Source organism: Leptonychotes weddellii, chromosome 3 (assembly GCF_054177405.1).
Source record: "Leptonychotes weddellii isolate Sample4059 chromosome 3, ASM5417740v2, whole genome shotgun sequence".
In the NCBI taxonomy this organism is placed as follows: domain Eukaryota; kingdom Metazoa; phylum Chordata; class Mammalia; order Carnivora; family Phocidae; genus Leptonychotes; species Leptonychotes weddellii.
This window is the reverse complement of record NC_138371.1, coordinates 33,859,176-33,876,550: the sequence shown is the minus strand read 5'-3', so window position 1 is coordinate 33,876,550 and position 17,375 is coordinate 33,859,176. Positions and strand designations below refer to the sequence as shown.

The following is a 17,375-nucleotide window of genomic DNA, read 5'->3' as shown; positions in this document are numbered from 1 at the left end:
CTTCTTACTTTTCTTACTCCTACTTATGCTATTTCCTTTCCACTCAAGGAGTCCCTTTTAATATTTCTTGTAGGTCTGGTTTAGTTTTCATGAATTCCTTTAATTTTCATTTGTCTGGGAAACTCTTTATCTCTGCTTTTATTCTGAATGATAGCCTTGCTGGATAGGGTATTACGGACTGCAGGTTTTTTTTCCTTTAGCATTTTGAATATATCATGTCACTTTCTTCTGGCCTGCAAAGTTTCTGCTGAAAAATCAGCTTATAACCTTATGGGGTTTCCCTTGTATATAACTGTTTTCTTTTCTCTTGCTGTTTTTTTATTTTTATTTTTTATTTTTTATTTTTTTTTAAGATTTTATTTATTTATTTGACAGAGAGAGATACAGCGAGAGAAGGAACACAAGCAGGGGGAGTGGGAGAGGGAGAAGCAGGCTTCCCGCTGAGCAGGGAGCCCGATGTGGGGCTCGATCCCAGGACCCTGGGACCATGACCTGAGCCGAAGGCAGACGCCTAACGACTGAGCCACCCAGGTGCCCCTCTCTTGCTGTTTTTTTAAATTCTGTCTTTATCACCACCTGTTGGGGCTGTTTCCCTGCCAGGCTTGTGGCACTGCTTTGGATAGGCTCAAGCCAAAAGCAAATTGGAGGGGTTGGAACCACAGAAGCATGCAGGGGCAGGGTGGCAGTGTTAGCAAGGTTCGTGCTGGTGTGTTGTGGGGGGAGACCGGGAGCAGAAGCCTGGCTGGGGTGGGTGTGTCTGCAAGGGAATGCAGGGATGGGGTGCACTCTTAGCAAGTTAGGTAGGGAGTGTCTGCTCCATGCTGATTCCCACACATGGCCGTGTGTTTAGGTTGCATAGTGGGGGAAGGAAAGGGCTAGCTCCTTTGTTCCTGGAGAGATCTCCCAACATCCCTGCCTCTCCACCATATGTTCTGAGATTGATAAGCAAATCTTCTTCCCATATACCCTAGGTGTTTTTCAAAATGCTGTTTCTGTGCTATATCTCTGTGGGGCTGTTTGTTGTGGTGTCTTTTTAAGGGCAGGGACTCAGTTTCCTTTTGCCCTCCCAGCTTTCCTATGAGCCTGCTAATCTTTAAAGTTCTAGGTTTTAAGTCTCACTGATTTAAGAACTCATGAAATTTGGCTTCTCTGGTTTTCAAAGGCAAATGTTATGGGCATCTTCCCTTATGGGCTCCCCAGTATGAGTTTCTCTCTCCTACCCATGCCCGTGTCTTCCCTCCCTCCCGTAGACAGTCTTGAGGCTTGAGGCTCCATTAGTTCCTGATTACGTCTCTGTCTTTCCTACCCTCTTTGATGAAGGCTTTTCTCTATATTTAACTGTGGAGAGTTTGTTCTGCCAGCCTTCAGGTCTTTTTCTGGTTTATTTACACTGATGTGAATATTATCTAGTTGTATTCATGGGAGAACGTGAGCTTAGGGTCTTCCTACTCTGCCATCTTTCCTGGAAGTCCTATAAATACCACATCTTGCTTATCCATTCATCTGTTGATGGACACTTGGACACTTTCATGTTTTAGCTTTTGTGAATAATGCTGCTATAAACATGGATGTACAAATATCTCTTTGAGACACTTTCATTTCTTTCAATTCTTTGGGACCCAGAAGTGGAATTGTTAGATCATATGGTAAGTCTATATTTAATATTTTTGAGGAACCATCATACTGTTTTCTACATTAGCTATACCATTTTACATTCCCACCAAAAGTACACAAGAATTCCCATTTCTACACATCCTTGCTGATGCGTATTTTCTTCCTTCCTTCCTTTCTTTCTTTCTTTCTTTCTTTCTTTCTTTCTTTCTTTCTTCTTTCTTTCTTTCTTTCTTTCTTTCTTTCTTTCTTTCTTTCTTTTCTTTCTTTCTTTCTTTCTTTCTTTCTTTCTTTCTTTCTTTCTTCTTTCTTTCTTTCTTTCTTTCTTTTTCTCTTTCTCTCTCTTTCTTTCTTTCTCCCCTTCTCCTTCTTCCTTCCTTCCCTCCCTCCCTTCTTCCTTCCTCCCTCCCTCCATCTTTCTTCCTTCCTTCCTTCCTTTTCTTTCTTTCTTTCTTTCTTTCTTTCTTTCTTTCTTTCTTTCTTTCTTTCTTTCTTTCTTTCTCTCTTTCTTTCTTCCTCTCTTCCTCTTTCTCTTTCTTATAGTAGCCATCCTAGTAGGTGTGAGGTGGTATCTCATTGTAGTTTTTTGGTTTGCATTTTTCTAATGATTAATGATGTTGAATATTTTTTCATGTGCTTATTGGTCATCTGTGTATCTTCTTTGGAGAAATATCTGTTCAAGTCCTTTGTCCATTTTTGAATTGGATTGTTGCTTGTCTTTTTTTTTTTTCCATTGTTGAGTTTTAGAAATTCTCTATATATTCAGGATATTAATCCTTTATCACATATATGACTTGCAAATATTTATCTCATTCTGTGGGTTGCTTCTTACTTTGATGATACTGTCTTTTTGGTGCACAAAGTTGAAAATTTTTCATGAAGTCTAATTTGTCTATTTTTTCTTTTGTTGTCTGTGTCTTTGGTGTATTATCCAAGAAATCATTACCAAATCCAATGTTGTGAAACTTTGCCCATTTTTTTTCCCTAAGACTTTTATAGTTTTAGGTCTTTTCCATTTTGAGTTAATTTTTGTGTATGTTGCTAGGTAAACGTCCAACTTAATTCTTTTGCTTGTGGATATCCAGTTTTCCCGATAGCATTTGCAGGAAGAACTATCCTTTTCCCATTGAATGGTCTTGGTATCCTTGTCAAAAATCATTTGATCATATATGTGAGGGTTTCTTTCTAGGCTGTCTATTCTATTCTATTGGTCTATATGTCTGAGTTTATGCCAGTACCACACTGTTTTGATTACTCTAGATTTGTAGTAAGTTTTTTTTTTTTTTTTAAAGATTTTATTTATTTATTTGAGAGAGAGAGAATGAGAGAGAGCACATGAGAGGGGGGAGGGTCAGAGGGAGAAGCAGACTCCCTGCCGAGCAGGGAGCCCGATGTGGGACTCGATCCCGGGACTCCATGATCATGACCCGAGCTGAAGGCAGTCGCTCAACCAACTGAGCCACCCAGGCGCCCTAGATTTGTAGTAAGTTTTAAAATTAGGAAATATGAGGGGCACCTGGCTGGCTCAGTTGGAAGAGTGTGTGACTCTTGATCTTGGGGTTGTGAGTTCAAGCCCCACATTGGTTGTAGAGATTACATAAATAAATAAATAAATAAATAAATACCTTAAAAAAAATAAAATCAGGAAGTATGAGTTTCCCAGTTTTGTTCTTCCTTTTCAAGATTGTTTTGGCTATTCAGAGTCTCTTGAGATTCTGAATTGTAGGATGGGTTTTTCTATTTTTATAAAAACATTGGGATTTTGCTGGGGATTCCTTTGAATATGTAGATTGCTTTTGGTAGTATTGACATCTTAACAACACTGCCTTCCTGTTAAGAACTTTTGCAAACAGAATGATCTCTTATCCTCCCTTGCATTTTGCAAGGCTGCCCTATAATGAAAACACTCAAAAAACAGTATAGAGGGTCTGATAATTAAATTCAGTTTATAATTCAGAGTTCTCCTACTCTGGAAATACGTAGTATATCTGTTAAACTCTATAAATTAAGTGCTCTATAGTAAAAAGTAAATTGTATAGCAAGGACCACATAAGTAATTACTACCTCAAGACATACCTGTCTGTCTATTCATCTGTCTAGCCAGCTAGCTGTGTATCCATCTGGTCAAAAACATACCTAACAACCTAAAGAGTTTCTTGTATTGTTAAGTTAAGTATGCCTAATAGCTAATGAAAGGAATGTTGTGTATTGACCCAGTTTATATCTTCTTTAGGCTATATTAATTCTTCAAATTTTCATTTTATTTTTTAATTTATTTAAATTTCTTTTCCAATTAAATGTTTTAAAAATAATGTTTGAATGTTGGCAAGTAGTTATGATATTTGTCCTGCTGGAAATATTTGGTGACTGCAGTTGGGAAGGGCAAAATAGTGACGATGTTAATATTGAATGTCTGATTCTAGTGGTAACTGGTTTAGTCTCACTCAACCTAGCAAGCCCCAGACTCACCTGTAATCTCAACCAGGTGCCTTACAATGCATGCCATTTATCACCAGGAAAAAGGTGGCAGGTGAGATAGAATGAATAGATTAGTCATAGAAAAACAACTCTAATCATGTGTTAATACCATTTTTATACATAAAAGAAAATATTATTAGGCCCTATGAAGTTAAGAATATACATTTAGAAGGTATAACATCTATTTCTGGGATTTCATATGCTGAGTTTGATATATTTATACTCAGATTAGGTACTTGAAAAGGTGTTTCAGACACATTTTTTAGAACCTTGTTATTCTTTGGCTTATTAGGGCAGAATAAAAACCTTCTTATTCCATCTCAAGAAGCTGATTTAATTTATTTCCACTTTAACATTTATAAATAAGAAGGTGCAAAGCATAAAAGTCTTCTAGTCCATAAATTAGCAAACTGTAATTTTTTGTTTGTTTTGTTTCAGTAAAACCACTTTCATCCATTTAGTACATATCTATAAGCCCTTACTGGGTGCTAGGCTTTATACCTGGGAAGGTGCTAATGAAGAAAAAAACATGGTCTCCTGGTCTCATGGAGCTGACAGTCTAGTGAGAGAGGCAGTCATTAATATCCACACACTGCATATTAAATTTTTCACTGTGGTAATTGCCGTGAAGGAGAAGTTGCCTGGCATTATGAGGCTATGTGATGGGATTTGACCTGACAGTGGAGGTTGGGGAAGTCTTCCATGAGGAAGTACCATTTGAGCAGAAAGTAAATATCTTTAGCTTTTCATAGGTTCCAAAACTCTGTCTTTTATCTCGATACTTGAGTATGGTTGCCAAAACAATCTGAAAATAATGGTGAAAATAAAACAAATCAAAATAAAGATGTGCTGCATCTCCTCAGCTTGGTCTTGGGAGTTCTAAAATGTCTGCTTCACTCATTTAATTACCACTCATTAGCATCATAGCTAATTTGTTATTATATCAAATCTGGTCATGAGTCATATTGTCAATTATAAGTGAAGTGAATCACCCATCTTCTAAAATAATAATCTACAGCAACGTTCTATGTTCATGTGTATCCACAAAATTTATTTGACAACTTGTAGTTACAAAGGAGGATGTTGAAAGGTTGGTTTTTGAGAGTTTTCTATGATTTAAAGCTGAAAAGATGCAGAAAGAGAATTATATGACGTATAATATTACTGTATTAGTGTTAGAAAAAGCAATGAATTTTTTAAAAAGGAGTCTAATTAATGCATCTGTAATAAAAAAAAGTTGCAAATGTAAAACATTATTTCAAACAGCTCTTGTTCAACAAGTATAGGACAGTTTAGATGGACTGTTAATGCTTCTTAGCAATAAACAGGCTGGTTACATGGTGTCCAGATTTCTGTCTTGGGTGGCTGCATCCCAGCTGTGCTGCCCAGGAGTTTAGTAGAGATAAAAGCTAGGCTGTTGACATGATTATGGAAGCACAGACCACTTTACTTTATCTCCAGTGGAACTAAATTTAGTGTCTCTCAGAGGTACATTTTTTTTTTCCAGATGAAAGCTGCATTTTATAATGATTTTGAATAATTCAAAAGTGGCAGGATCCTAATGAATAGATGCATCATAGACCAGAGGACTTGGTTCCAACTTGTGAGGTTATGGAAGGTCTTACTTTTCTCACAGGAAATCTTTCTTTAGAGAAAAGTTGTTTCTTACGCAGTCTTTGTCCAAGGTGAGTTTTAGCTGAGGTGAGTTTGATGTCTACAATGATATAAGTGGAAAAAATTGATAACAAAAGTGTTTCATTCTAGTTTCTTATAGCCCTTTTGGTTTTTTAGACTCAGGCTCTTCTTTCCACGTTACTCTAGGAAGAAGATGGGATACATCTATCTAATTTCCTTATTTTTAACTCAAATCAGAGCAACATGAGCTCACTTCTCTGAATGGATATGTGAGTGTGGTGTATAAAGTGTCATGTAAAAGCAAATCCAGATTTAGGTAAAGAGAGATTTTATTTGAAAGGTTTATTGCAATATGAGGAAGGGGACCATTGCAAATAAATAGGGAGAATGTTCCTTTCATAAAATCTGTAAGCTTCTCAAAGGTCAGGCAAAAAGGATTTTTTTTTTAGGTCTCCTAGGAGGGGCAAACAAGGCTAGAAAGAATGGGGTGTGGGGAGTGAGTGACCGGGTGTGTGATCCTAAGAGACTTTTAAGGTGCTATTTGCCAGCTCAGAATGGGGGAGGGGTAAAGTTCAGGGGCCTGAAGGAAGCAGAGAAGGCTAACTACAGTTGGGCTGAATCAGGGAAGCAGGTATTTTGTCCAGATTGGTTAAGGGATTCAAACAGTTGAGCTAATCATTTCTGAAAGGGAATCTGGAAGGTCTGTGTCTGGCCTCGGGATAGGTAAACAAGGGGGGCACCTATGAGTCTTATCTCACTCATAATGGGGAATGGGGGTTATTTGCAGTAAACCATTTCCTGGAACACAAAAGGGTGGGGAATTTCTTAATGTCCCTGTTTTCCAGGAGCACAGGGCTCAGGTTAAGTTTAACAATGTCAACATACATACCTACATATATAAATATGTATATAAAAATGTTATATGTGTCTGGATATATATATGTATACACATGTATATACATATCTGTAAAGGTAAACATGTAAAGGACAATTTAGGTTAAGAATAATGAAATTAGATGTTACTCTTTTAAAGTCATATTGAAAGGTCATGATGGGTAATAAGAATATTTCTCTCTGTCCAGAGGTGGTTATCTTCCAATTTAATTAGACTTCTCTTATTTCAGGTAGATCCAGTGTACTCAAATATACATCATGTATGAGATTATATACCCAAAGTAACAAACCAGCAGGGAGGGAGTGGGTGACAAGGGGAGCCTTTTTTTCTGCCTTATTTCCCACTTCTCGTAAAACAATTTTGTATTGTTAATCACTCCCCATATATTTGTGATACTTAGGCATTTGTAATAGATGAAAGCACCTATTCATCAAAGCAGAATAGTTCGGAACAGAATTTTCCTTTTAAGGAAAAATCCATGGCTTTATGAAAAGATTTGTTATAGATTTTTTGAAAAAGAAATCTCTTTGGATTCTTAAAAGTGACTATTTTTAAAAAAATTTATTTATTTATGTATTTGTCAGAGAGAGAGAGCACAACAGGGGGAGCAGCACGGGGAGAGGGAGAAGCAGGCTGTCTGCTGAGCAGAGAGCCTAATGTGGGGCTTGATCCCAGGACCCTGGGGTCATGACCTGAGCCGAAGGCAGAGGCTTAACCAACTGGGCCACCCAGGTGCCCTAAAAGTAACTTTAGAGTCATAAAAAATTTACACATAACTGTTCAGAAAATTATTTGAATAAGGCAAGAAACATTCATCATTATCAGTATCAGTATCATTATATTAATGCTTTGAAAGAAAGTAACTTCTGGAAGGAAAAGACTATCACAAAACTATGATTTAGGGTTGAGTCTTAAACTTTTGATTATCAGATGATTTTATGGGAACGTTATAAAGTCATTAGGTAAAAGCTGCTTGCTTTCAGAGACAACCAAGACTATAGATTTCTTTCTCACTGAAGAGAATCCTTTGATATGCAGCAAGATACCCTAACCCCTCATGATTTGGTTTGTAAATCTGCCAGGACAAAGCCATGTGTTCTAAAAATAGCCAAACTCTTTGAGTATTTGTTTAAAAGATACTATTCTCAATGGACTTTTGAGTCAATGGACTCAGGGATGGAAAGTTCTTAAACTGCTTTACAATGTATTGCAGAAAAAAAGATTGCAATCCAAATATCTCAGAGGTATCCCTTAATCATCTAGAATATTCTAGATTTCCCAGCTGTCTGCTACCAGGGAACTGGCATCATGGAGCAATGAGAATAAAATTGGTTTGTAGACCCTGTTGCCTGAGAGATACTAATCTCTTGGGCCAAAAAGAAGTTCCTGATCAATTACTAACAAATCTAGTTTCAGAAAGTTGAGCTTTTTTTTCTTAAACATGGATTAAGAGATGTATTTTTCATATACATTTAAAATATACTAGATATCGTAAAATTCTGGGCTGGGTTTCAGCACTTAATTCCAATTGACTTGGGTCAGAAATGTGGGTTTGTTTCACTGTAATTTTCTTTCTCCAGATTTAGTTGAGCTTCACTCCTTTTTTTTTTGCAAAAATATAGAGAGAGGAAAGGTTGACTGTTTTAGAGTTACTTGTGTTCTCTGGTGGTACATTATTACAGCAGTAGTTTATTCCTTCACACTGCATGGATGAGTACATTTTGAACATCTGATAGAATAGTCATATTGACACTTGAGAGCTATAGACAGTTTATTTGCTGGTGAAATCATGGCTGGTTGCACACCACTTCCTCCATTCCCTTACCTTCCAGATGGTTCTTTACACTTATTATACATATTGCAGAAGTGGCTCCTTTGTTTATTGTGGATTTGATATTAACCAAGAAACTAATATCCAAGGCTGAAAAAAATGAAGCTGGCATGTAAATGCTTATGTATGAAAAGTGTGTTTTAATAGTAACTATGTCCTAATATTAAATCTGAATAAATGAGCCTAAAGTTCTTAACAATGTATATTGTGTATCCTCTGAGTCAGCCCATGGAGTGTTTTCATGTAATCTGAAACCAGGGAGGGAAAAAAGCCAGCAACTTCCATCCTGTTCTCTTTTATCTGTAATACATTTTTGCCTGGGAGAGGAAGAATGTCATTGAAAGGAACAATTATATGTATATATAGTGTGTGCTTGTGTGCTATGTTATAACATAGCCCTGGTTCTTATATTAAACAATTCATTTATTAACCCTAGTCATTCTAAGCTCTGCAAATATGCATGAAGATACACTAACAACCAACATTGAGGAAGTGCTGTCCTCCTCTGAATTTTTTGTTATTAAAAACTACTCTCAGTTGTTCTTGTGAAAATCATAAAAATGTACAATAATATAATGATGATAAGCACTGCCAGGGTAGACATTCCATTTCTAAATTCTGGAAAGTACTGTCTCAGCTATGAAATTACAGTTAAATCATTCAGACTAAATCATTTCTGTTATTATCCTTTGCTTAATAACCACCAACTTACAGGTTATTGGGTTTGTCTCAGAAAGTATAATTTTTGTCCTAGAACTTCCTCTCTGGTCAGAGGGAGAGGGAGCAAATAGTGAAGTGATTACCACCATCCTTATTCTTTAAATAACTGCTCCTGGGAAGGTCATTTCCTTTGGCTCCTTTGTCAAGGATACCCAGGAAGAGTTTTCACAGGAGACCTTGAACTACAGCTGACCTTGATAACTCATTACTTGAGACTTTATGAATTGCATTGAAGTTAAACATCAGTACACCAAAATTATCTTACTGGAGCTCTTGATTAGACATTTCTACACCAATGCCACTTCTTTTTTTTTTTTTTATGTGTCTTAATTGCTCCTCTGTTTCTTTTTCTTTTTTTTTTTATTCTTATGTTAATCCCTATACATTACATCATTAGTTTTAGATGAAGTGTTCCATGATTCATTGTTTGTGCATAACACCCAGTGCTCCATGCAGAATGTGCCCTCCTCAATACCCACCACCAATTGCCACTTCTTTTTTGCAACACAAAGCTTAATGATCTGATCCCTGAATTGGCCAGAACTGCCTCATGCCACTATGTGAGTTGTGCACTACACAGCTCTAGGGGATGCCATTTCCTTTGCGTCTGTGTGAATGGTGCCCCCTGGATTTGTCATAGAACCTCCATGAAATTGTCAGTCTAAGAATTTTTCTATCTCTAGCCTCCTATTTTCCATGAAGTTTTTGGGAGTGTCTTTAAGTATTTATTACTTGTATTAATTATAATTATTGTCTACCACAGTGATTTTCTTTGCTAAGGTTTACTCTTTTTTTTTTTTTTTAAGGTTTTATTTATGTATTTGAGAGAGAGAGGGAGATCACAGAGGGAGATTGACAGGGAGACGCAGACTTCCTGCTGAGCAGAGAGCCCATGTGGGTCTTGATTCCAGGACCCTGAGATCATGACCTGAGTGGAAGGCAGGCACTTAACCGACTGAGTCACCCATGCGCCCCTGCTAAGGTTTACTCTTAAGAGAAGTCTTCAGTTATTTCAAAAGGATCCATGTGCAGTGCTGTGTCTTTTTTGTGAACCCGTCGTTTATTGGTATAGTGGAGCACGATAGAGAAGCTCAACAATCCAGTGTTCGAGAAATCAGAGGAGGAAAATTTCCTTTGTAGCTCAACTAGATCTTAGTTAGATCTTAACTTTGGTTTTAACAATCAAACTTAGTTGATTCAGTTTGTAACTCCAGATGACAGAAACAGAAGTCGTTGGGAAAATAACGTCCAATCCACTTTCCAAGTCTAATGCAAGCTTCTTGTGAAAGAAAATTTAATTAAGAATTTTTAATCTTCAGAAAAGAAATACTTCAGAAAAAAATTTAGAGGATTGAAATTAATAGCCCAAGTGGAGTGAGATGAATGTTTTATTGTTTTTCTGTCAGCTATAACGTGATTCCAAGTTCTTGGCCTGGATAAGATGATCCTCTGTGATGGGCCCTTTGCTTAGCTCTGTACCTTCCGTCTCACACTCCCACAGTTGTGTGGTTCCTGGAACACACTGGGCAGTTTCAGGATTCCACGCCTTCACACATGCTGTTCCTGCCGATTGTAATGTTCTTCCCCTCCTCAGTCACTTAACCAGTCCCTCCTCCTCTCTCGAATCCAACGCATGTTCTCTGTTACCTTTCTAGGGAAGCTTTTCCTGCTCTTTTCTTTCCATGTGCTCCAACCCCAATTCTCATCAAAACCAGATAATCCCCTTTCGGTGCTATATCTCTAGCTTATGTACAATCTCATCCTTCTTCATCACTGTCACTTTTTAAATGTGTTCCCCACCCTGACTCGCTATATCCTAATGATTTGTTCCCATGTCTTTTTTTCTTATGACATTGTGCTCCTTCAGGGTGGGGACTGTGCCTGAGCACAGTGTTGAGCTAAACTGGGAAACAGGATTACAGAAGCGAAGCAATGTGTTCAGTATAACATAACGCACCAGTAAGAAGTGGAGCTAGACACAAACCTTGATCTGTGTGACTCCAAAGCCTGTTATTCATATCCAAGTCATGGGGTCCAATGTCACCCCTTGATGTCTGTGTGCCACGTGGGAAGGTGAGTGCTTCTGTGGTTCTTGGCAGCTGCATTTTCTCATGGGTTTGCCATTTTGACCTCTTCTTTCTTCCTTCTACCTCTGGGGAGTTTCATTCGCCCTGGCCTAAACTTACCCAGGCTCATCTTTTCCCACCCGGGTATTCTGTCTTCACAGAAAATTGACAGGCATCTACGTGCATAAAACTGGTACTTCAGTTTTAGCTTTTCCTCTCAGTAGGCCCGATGCCCACCTTTATTTTTTTCATCCTCCTGGTGCCCATCTTTTGTTTTTCAGGCAATGAGTGACTAATCTCTGGGATATTTATAGAGTTGCACAGTTTTCTAGACCCCTGCCTCAGCTCTTCCCAGCCATTTTCCTCAGTTTACACAGTGTGCATACAGTGTACACACAAGTACATAAATGTTCTGAGTATACGTTATATACAATTTTTGGTGGCCCTCTGCTACATTTTACCATTCTAGTGCCCACATTCCATTTTTTATTGTTACAGTAGAAACGGCACATGGTATGTGCTCAAGATGTGTTTGTTTAATTGAATTCTTTGAATATAAGCCTAGAAAAGAATATTGAAAATTACCCTGGTACAGTAACTAACACTTTAGTCATTATTGTTTTTAGTTTCTCATAAGAGGACTGAGAGAAGATACTTCGGTTCTCTTCAAGTTTCTTGTCTTTTTCCAGGATGGTTCAGATATCATTAACATTCCAAGTGACTGAACTTTAAACATTTTTATATGATCTTTTTTTAAAATCTGGGTAACTTTCATCCTTGAGTTCCTTCCTCCCTTTGTGAATCATCACCGTCTTCATCATTGTCACTTTTTAAATATTTATCAAGAGCTCATCATATACTTAGTGCTATAAATATATGAAACTGCCTTGAGAGTTCCCTCTCCTTCCTCGAATTTACTTGCCAAACAGGCAAGTCTTCTCCCTTTGGTCTTAGTTATACTTCTGGAAAAATCCTCTCATCTTGGGATCATCATTATTTGTATTCAGTAACTTAGAAAAATATTGAAAAACAACTTGCATGCACCAAAAAGAGGTGGGCATTTTAGGGAAAATGAAACTATTCACTGTAAAACTGGTATCCAGCATATGGCTGATTAGAATTGATGAATTTGATTCTCTTTCCAATACTTTAAATACAGAGTGCCCTTTAGCAATAGCAACAAATAATAATAGCTAACAGAGATATAATATAAAATGTTTATTCTTTACAGGACAGAGTTCCAAGTGTTTCACACTTATTAAACCATTTAATTGTAATAGCGACCACAGGATGTAGGTACTATTAATATTTCTCGTTTGTACATGAGAAAACTGAGGGACAGGAGGGTTGGGTAATAGCTAACCTTTAAGAAGGTCAACTAGCTAATGAGTGGCAGAGCTAGAATCGAAACCCAGGCATGTGTACCTGGAGTCCTCATCCATAGAATGACCACACCGTCCCACCTGTTACATGGCTATTTCATATGTAATGTATGAAAAAGCTTATTGATGATGGTAAAGCCATACTTTATAATGATAAAGTCCTAAGCCTACAAATATATACAAGCAGTGAGGGTCTACAGATGGTCAGAGAAGTGTTTGTCATTCATAGTACAATAGGCAAACCATCCCAAAATTTTAAACAGAGGTTTCTAGGGTGGTTGGATGTAGATAACAAGTTAATTTGAGACACAGATTGGAACATTGGGAGAGGGGTGACTGTTATGGGCTGGATTGTATTCACCCACATTTCATGTGTTAAAGTCCTAATGCCCAGTACTTCAGAATGTGACTGTATTTAGAGATAGTGTCCTTAAAGAGGTATTTAAATTACAGTGAGGTCATTAGTATGGGTCCTAATCCAACATGACTAGGGTCCTTATAAGTAGAGAGGATTAAAGAAACACACACAGAAGAAAGACCAGGTGAAGACACAGAGAGAAGAAGACCATCTACAAGCCAGGGAGAGAGGCTTCAGAAGCAACCAACCTTGCCTACACCTTGACAACAGACTTCTAGCCTCCAGAATTGTGAGAAAAATAAATTTCTGTTATTTAATCTTCTTGAATATTCCTGTGGCACTTTGTCAGAGCAGCCCTAGCAAACTTATACAGTGACTGTCTTAGTCAGTCTGTGCTGCTCTAACAAGAATACCACAGAATGAATGGCCTAATCAACAAACATTTACTCACAGTACTAGAGGCTGGGAAGTCTGAGGTCAGGGTATCAGCAGGTCAGGCTCTGGTGACAACCCTCTTCCTGATTTCCTCACATGGTAGAGAGAGAGTGAGCTTGAGTTCTTCATTCCCTTGGAATGACACCAATCCCAACCCCTGTGACCTCATCCATACCTAATTACCTCCCAAAGGCTTCACTTCCAAATACCATCACACTTGGGATTAAGGTTTCAACATGAATTTTGGAGGGACACATTCAGTTCATAGCAGTGACCCAGGATGAAAAGGTTTGAAAGCTAAAGTGTAAGGAGTTTCCTAATATAAAACCTACTGGGGTGGGGGGGAATCCAGTTTCATATGATTGTTGGCTGAAAAATATAATTTGATTAGAATGCATTTTTTTTAAAGATTTTATTTATTTATTTGACAGAGAGAGAGAGACACAGTGAGAGAGGGAACACAAGCAGAGGGAGTGGGAGAGGGAGAAGCAGGCTTCCTGCCGAGCAGGGAGCCGAATGCAGGGCTCGATCCCAGGACCCTGGGGCCCGGACCTGAGCTGAAGGCAGACACTTAACGACTGAGCCACATGGGCACCCCTGATTAGAATGCATTTTTATGTGAAGTGGGGCACCCAATGTCACAGGACTTGTTCTCCATGTGGGCAGATGGGACAGTCTCCCTAGTGGTGTGGTTAGAAGAATTCTACCAGCCCACATCTCTTACCAGATATATCCATTATTACTCCAGTGGCTCCTGCCTCCCCCAGCTATACCTGTTGTCACTCCACCTGACCTTGAAATTGCTAATAGCATCGTGGCCAGTCCTTTGGTTATTTTCTCTAGAAAATTCTTGTTATAAAAGGGCCTGAGTAAAAGGTAGAGGGCAATATATTGGTTATAAAAGGATGGGCTAGTTTTTGGGTGAATTGATATTCCTTGATAGAGTTAAAAAGTTGGGCATTAAGATTTTGCTGGGAGTGGATGTCAGTGGTCCTGGGAAATTCTAGGCTGAGGTGAATGTGTATTCGGTGGCACCCAATTTATTCTTTCATTCAACAAATGCTTTGGATCCCTGCTTTGGGCAAGACCCTGTGTTAAGCTGCTGGGAATATAGCTGTGCATGTGATGGAAGAAGCCACCGTACTCAAGGAGTGTGTGTTCTTGTGGGAGATGCAGATGTTAAAAAGTGCAAGCCATAATTAGTCATTAAATTGTAATTGTGGCGAGTGCTATGTCAGGAAAGAGGTTGGAAAGAGTGAAAAATAATTTTAGTTGATTCATTACATTGAGGAAGTTTGGCATCATTTGTAGCCTGTGCTGTCCAATGTGGAAAACCTAGCTATGGGTGTCTATTAAAATAAAAATAACTAAAATTAAATAAAATTATATATTCAGTCCTCCAGTGGCACAAGTCACATTTCAAGTGTTCAAAGGCCACATGCGGCTGGTGACTACCATACTGAACAGCAGAGATACCAGAATTATGAAGTAAAAGAGAGAATTCTTAACCGTTAATTCCCTAGAGACTAGAAGATGTATACATCTACCAAAATAGTCCACTTTTGGCTGCAGGCCACAGTACAAATCTCATCTTAGTCTGGCCTTCAAAATGAGGAATGGGACTTCATTTTAAACTATAGGCAGATTTTCTCTTCCCTTCGTATTATGAATATTGAGGTTTCGTATTCTTTGAGTGCTCATCGTTGTATGTATGAGCAATTTGTCCATAGTAACTAGGGGGTTTTTATATTTTTCTTTTTATTAAAAAAAAAACAACCCTTGACTGTAGAAAATAAACATCCTGTGGGGTATAGATATGAAGAGCACTGGAGACTGTTACTTTAAAATGGGACAGCAACACTTGGACTCTTTCTCCACAGCTGGGGGAGCTCATCTCAACTTCAGTACAGTGAGTCTCCATTTCTCCAAGTTCAAGAGGAAAGAGGAGAGAATCGTATGTGGGCAGAGAGGAAGAAAATCAGCTGTGCCCGGTTAATACCCTTGAAGTTGACGTTAGTGGAAGACTTTATTAAAATATGCGACCTGAAGCTGAGGATTAGAACAAATAATATATCATGGTGGGGGAGTGCTTTTGCTGCACACCTAAAGGTCACCCTTTGAAGGCAGCTGAGCGGGCTGCCAGGATCCATTGATTCCTCTCTAGTCCTGAAACCTCTCTTGGCAGGTGTCAGCCTGGCTGCTCCACTACATAAATATGGAAAGTTACAGAGTAGGGAATTGTGGCCCATGGGATCCTGCTAGTGGTTGGTTAGAATGCTTTAGTGTTTGCGCTGAATAGACATTATGTCAACTTTCACTTAAGCAGCATAACAAATAGGGCCATATGAAGTAAATATTGACAAACAAATACTTTCCTCAGAGGGTTATAGCTTCTCAGGTCTTTAGGGTAACAAAGTTATAAAATCCTGCCCAGGTGTATACAATTCCTTTAATTTGTCTCCAGTGAGGTTGCTATCTTGTTACGTAGGTCATTTCCCTTAATGAGGTGCTTTCATCCTCCTTGTATTAGTTTTCACTTACCCCGTGCTCCAGCCATGGCAATCCCTCTGCAATTCTCCAAATATCCTGTGGTCTTTCCTGCTTTCCCAGGTGATTTTGCTTAGTGGCTAATTGTTTGGATTTTTTTTTCTCTAAGTTTCTCAGGAAATGAGGAAAGACGGAAAAAAGTGGTGGTAAAATAACCTGCTCCCCCAGCCATGAGGATTTCCCGAGGGGCTTCGTGAAGGGAGCCATCTCTTCCTTGGCCCCTCTCTCATTTCCAGTTGAGTCTCAAACCTGAGGTGTTAATGTTCATCCTGCACTGTTAGCAAGTTAAAAATGATAGAACTGTTTCCTAAGAAAGTTGGCAAATGAAGGAAGCTGGTTTTAACTGCTATTACGGTGAGTGTGTATGTGTATGTGTATTCGTAGTCCCTTTGTGCACTCATAGTTGTAAAACTGACTTTGCCCTTTCCTCTTGTATTTCTGGTGGGTGTTTCAGGCACAGCAGGATGGGAGAAGGGCTAAGGGAAGTATCTATGGGGTAGACTCTTTCAATTGCCCTTCAACTCATATATCTTCCTTACTTCGAATATTCATAAATACATAATGGTAACATTTTCCTCCTGCTGAATCATGCTAATAACCCCTATCAAGTAGAGGAAAGATCTTTATGTCTTATAACCCTCAACAGATTACTTGAACCTGAGAGCTTTAGGTCATATTAGATTGAGTTGTATCTATTAACATTTTCCAAACAGCAAGTATAAGGATACTCATTTTTTCTCCTTTCACCAAATTCTAAAAGCAAGTGGTAGATTTTTTTTTGCCTTTGATGAAGCATGATCAGTTCAGATTTTGCTAAGGTACTTTCCTTCTGTGAAAATCATTTTCTACTGTGTGAACATAGCGTTCGCTTCTAATTTAAATGCTTACGTATACAAGTTGGTGAGACATTAATGTTTTTGGATGACTTTGTAAGTTTTCAGTATGACTTTGAGGACACTTAGAGTGACTGAGGTACAAATTGACATGGAGGCAGAGGAATTAACCAAATGGTTTTAGAAGGCCATTTCTTTTTTTTTCTTTTTTTTCAGTTTTTTCTTTTTTTAATTATGTTAATCACCATACATTACATCATTAGTTTTAGATGTAGTGTTCCGTGATTCATTGTTTGTGCATAACACCCAGTGCTCCATGCAGAATGTGCCCTCTTCAATGCCCATCACCAGGCTAACGCATCCTCCCAGCCCCCTCCCCTCTAGAACCCTCAGTTTAGAAGGCCATTTCTAACCATTGGCACACAAGCTTTTTGTGGACAGACAGGAACCAAGGGAGCCACCTGGTGGACAATGTGAGAACGTGTCATTTTCTAGAGGTAGCCATAAATGCATACACTATGAAATCCCTGCTTTTTTACTTTTAAATTTAGATAGATTTAATTATATGTTTAAGCTTACGTGCT

General features: G+C 38.4%; 1 protein-coding gene across 3 annotated transcripts in view; it reads left to right on the top strand.

Annotated features, from left to right (window-relative positions):
• The window catches only part of PLCL1 (phospholipase C like 1 (inactive)), a 327,021-nt gene that overhangs the window by 289,296 nt on the left and 20,350 nt on the right, over positions 1-17,375 (top strand). The window contains exon 6 of one of the 3 annotated variants that reach the window (XM_081813915.1): positions 16,068-16,637. The exons of the other annotated variants lie outside the window; for them this stretch is intronic. Coding sequence (XP_081670041.1) covers positions 16,068-16,082 — 15 coding nt within the window. The 3' untranslated portion in view covers positions 16,083-16,637. Of the gene's footprint in view, positions 1-16,067; positions 16,638-17,375 lie in introns of those variants that run through there. 3 annotated transcript variants of the gene reach the window in all.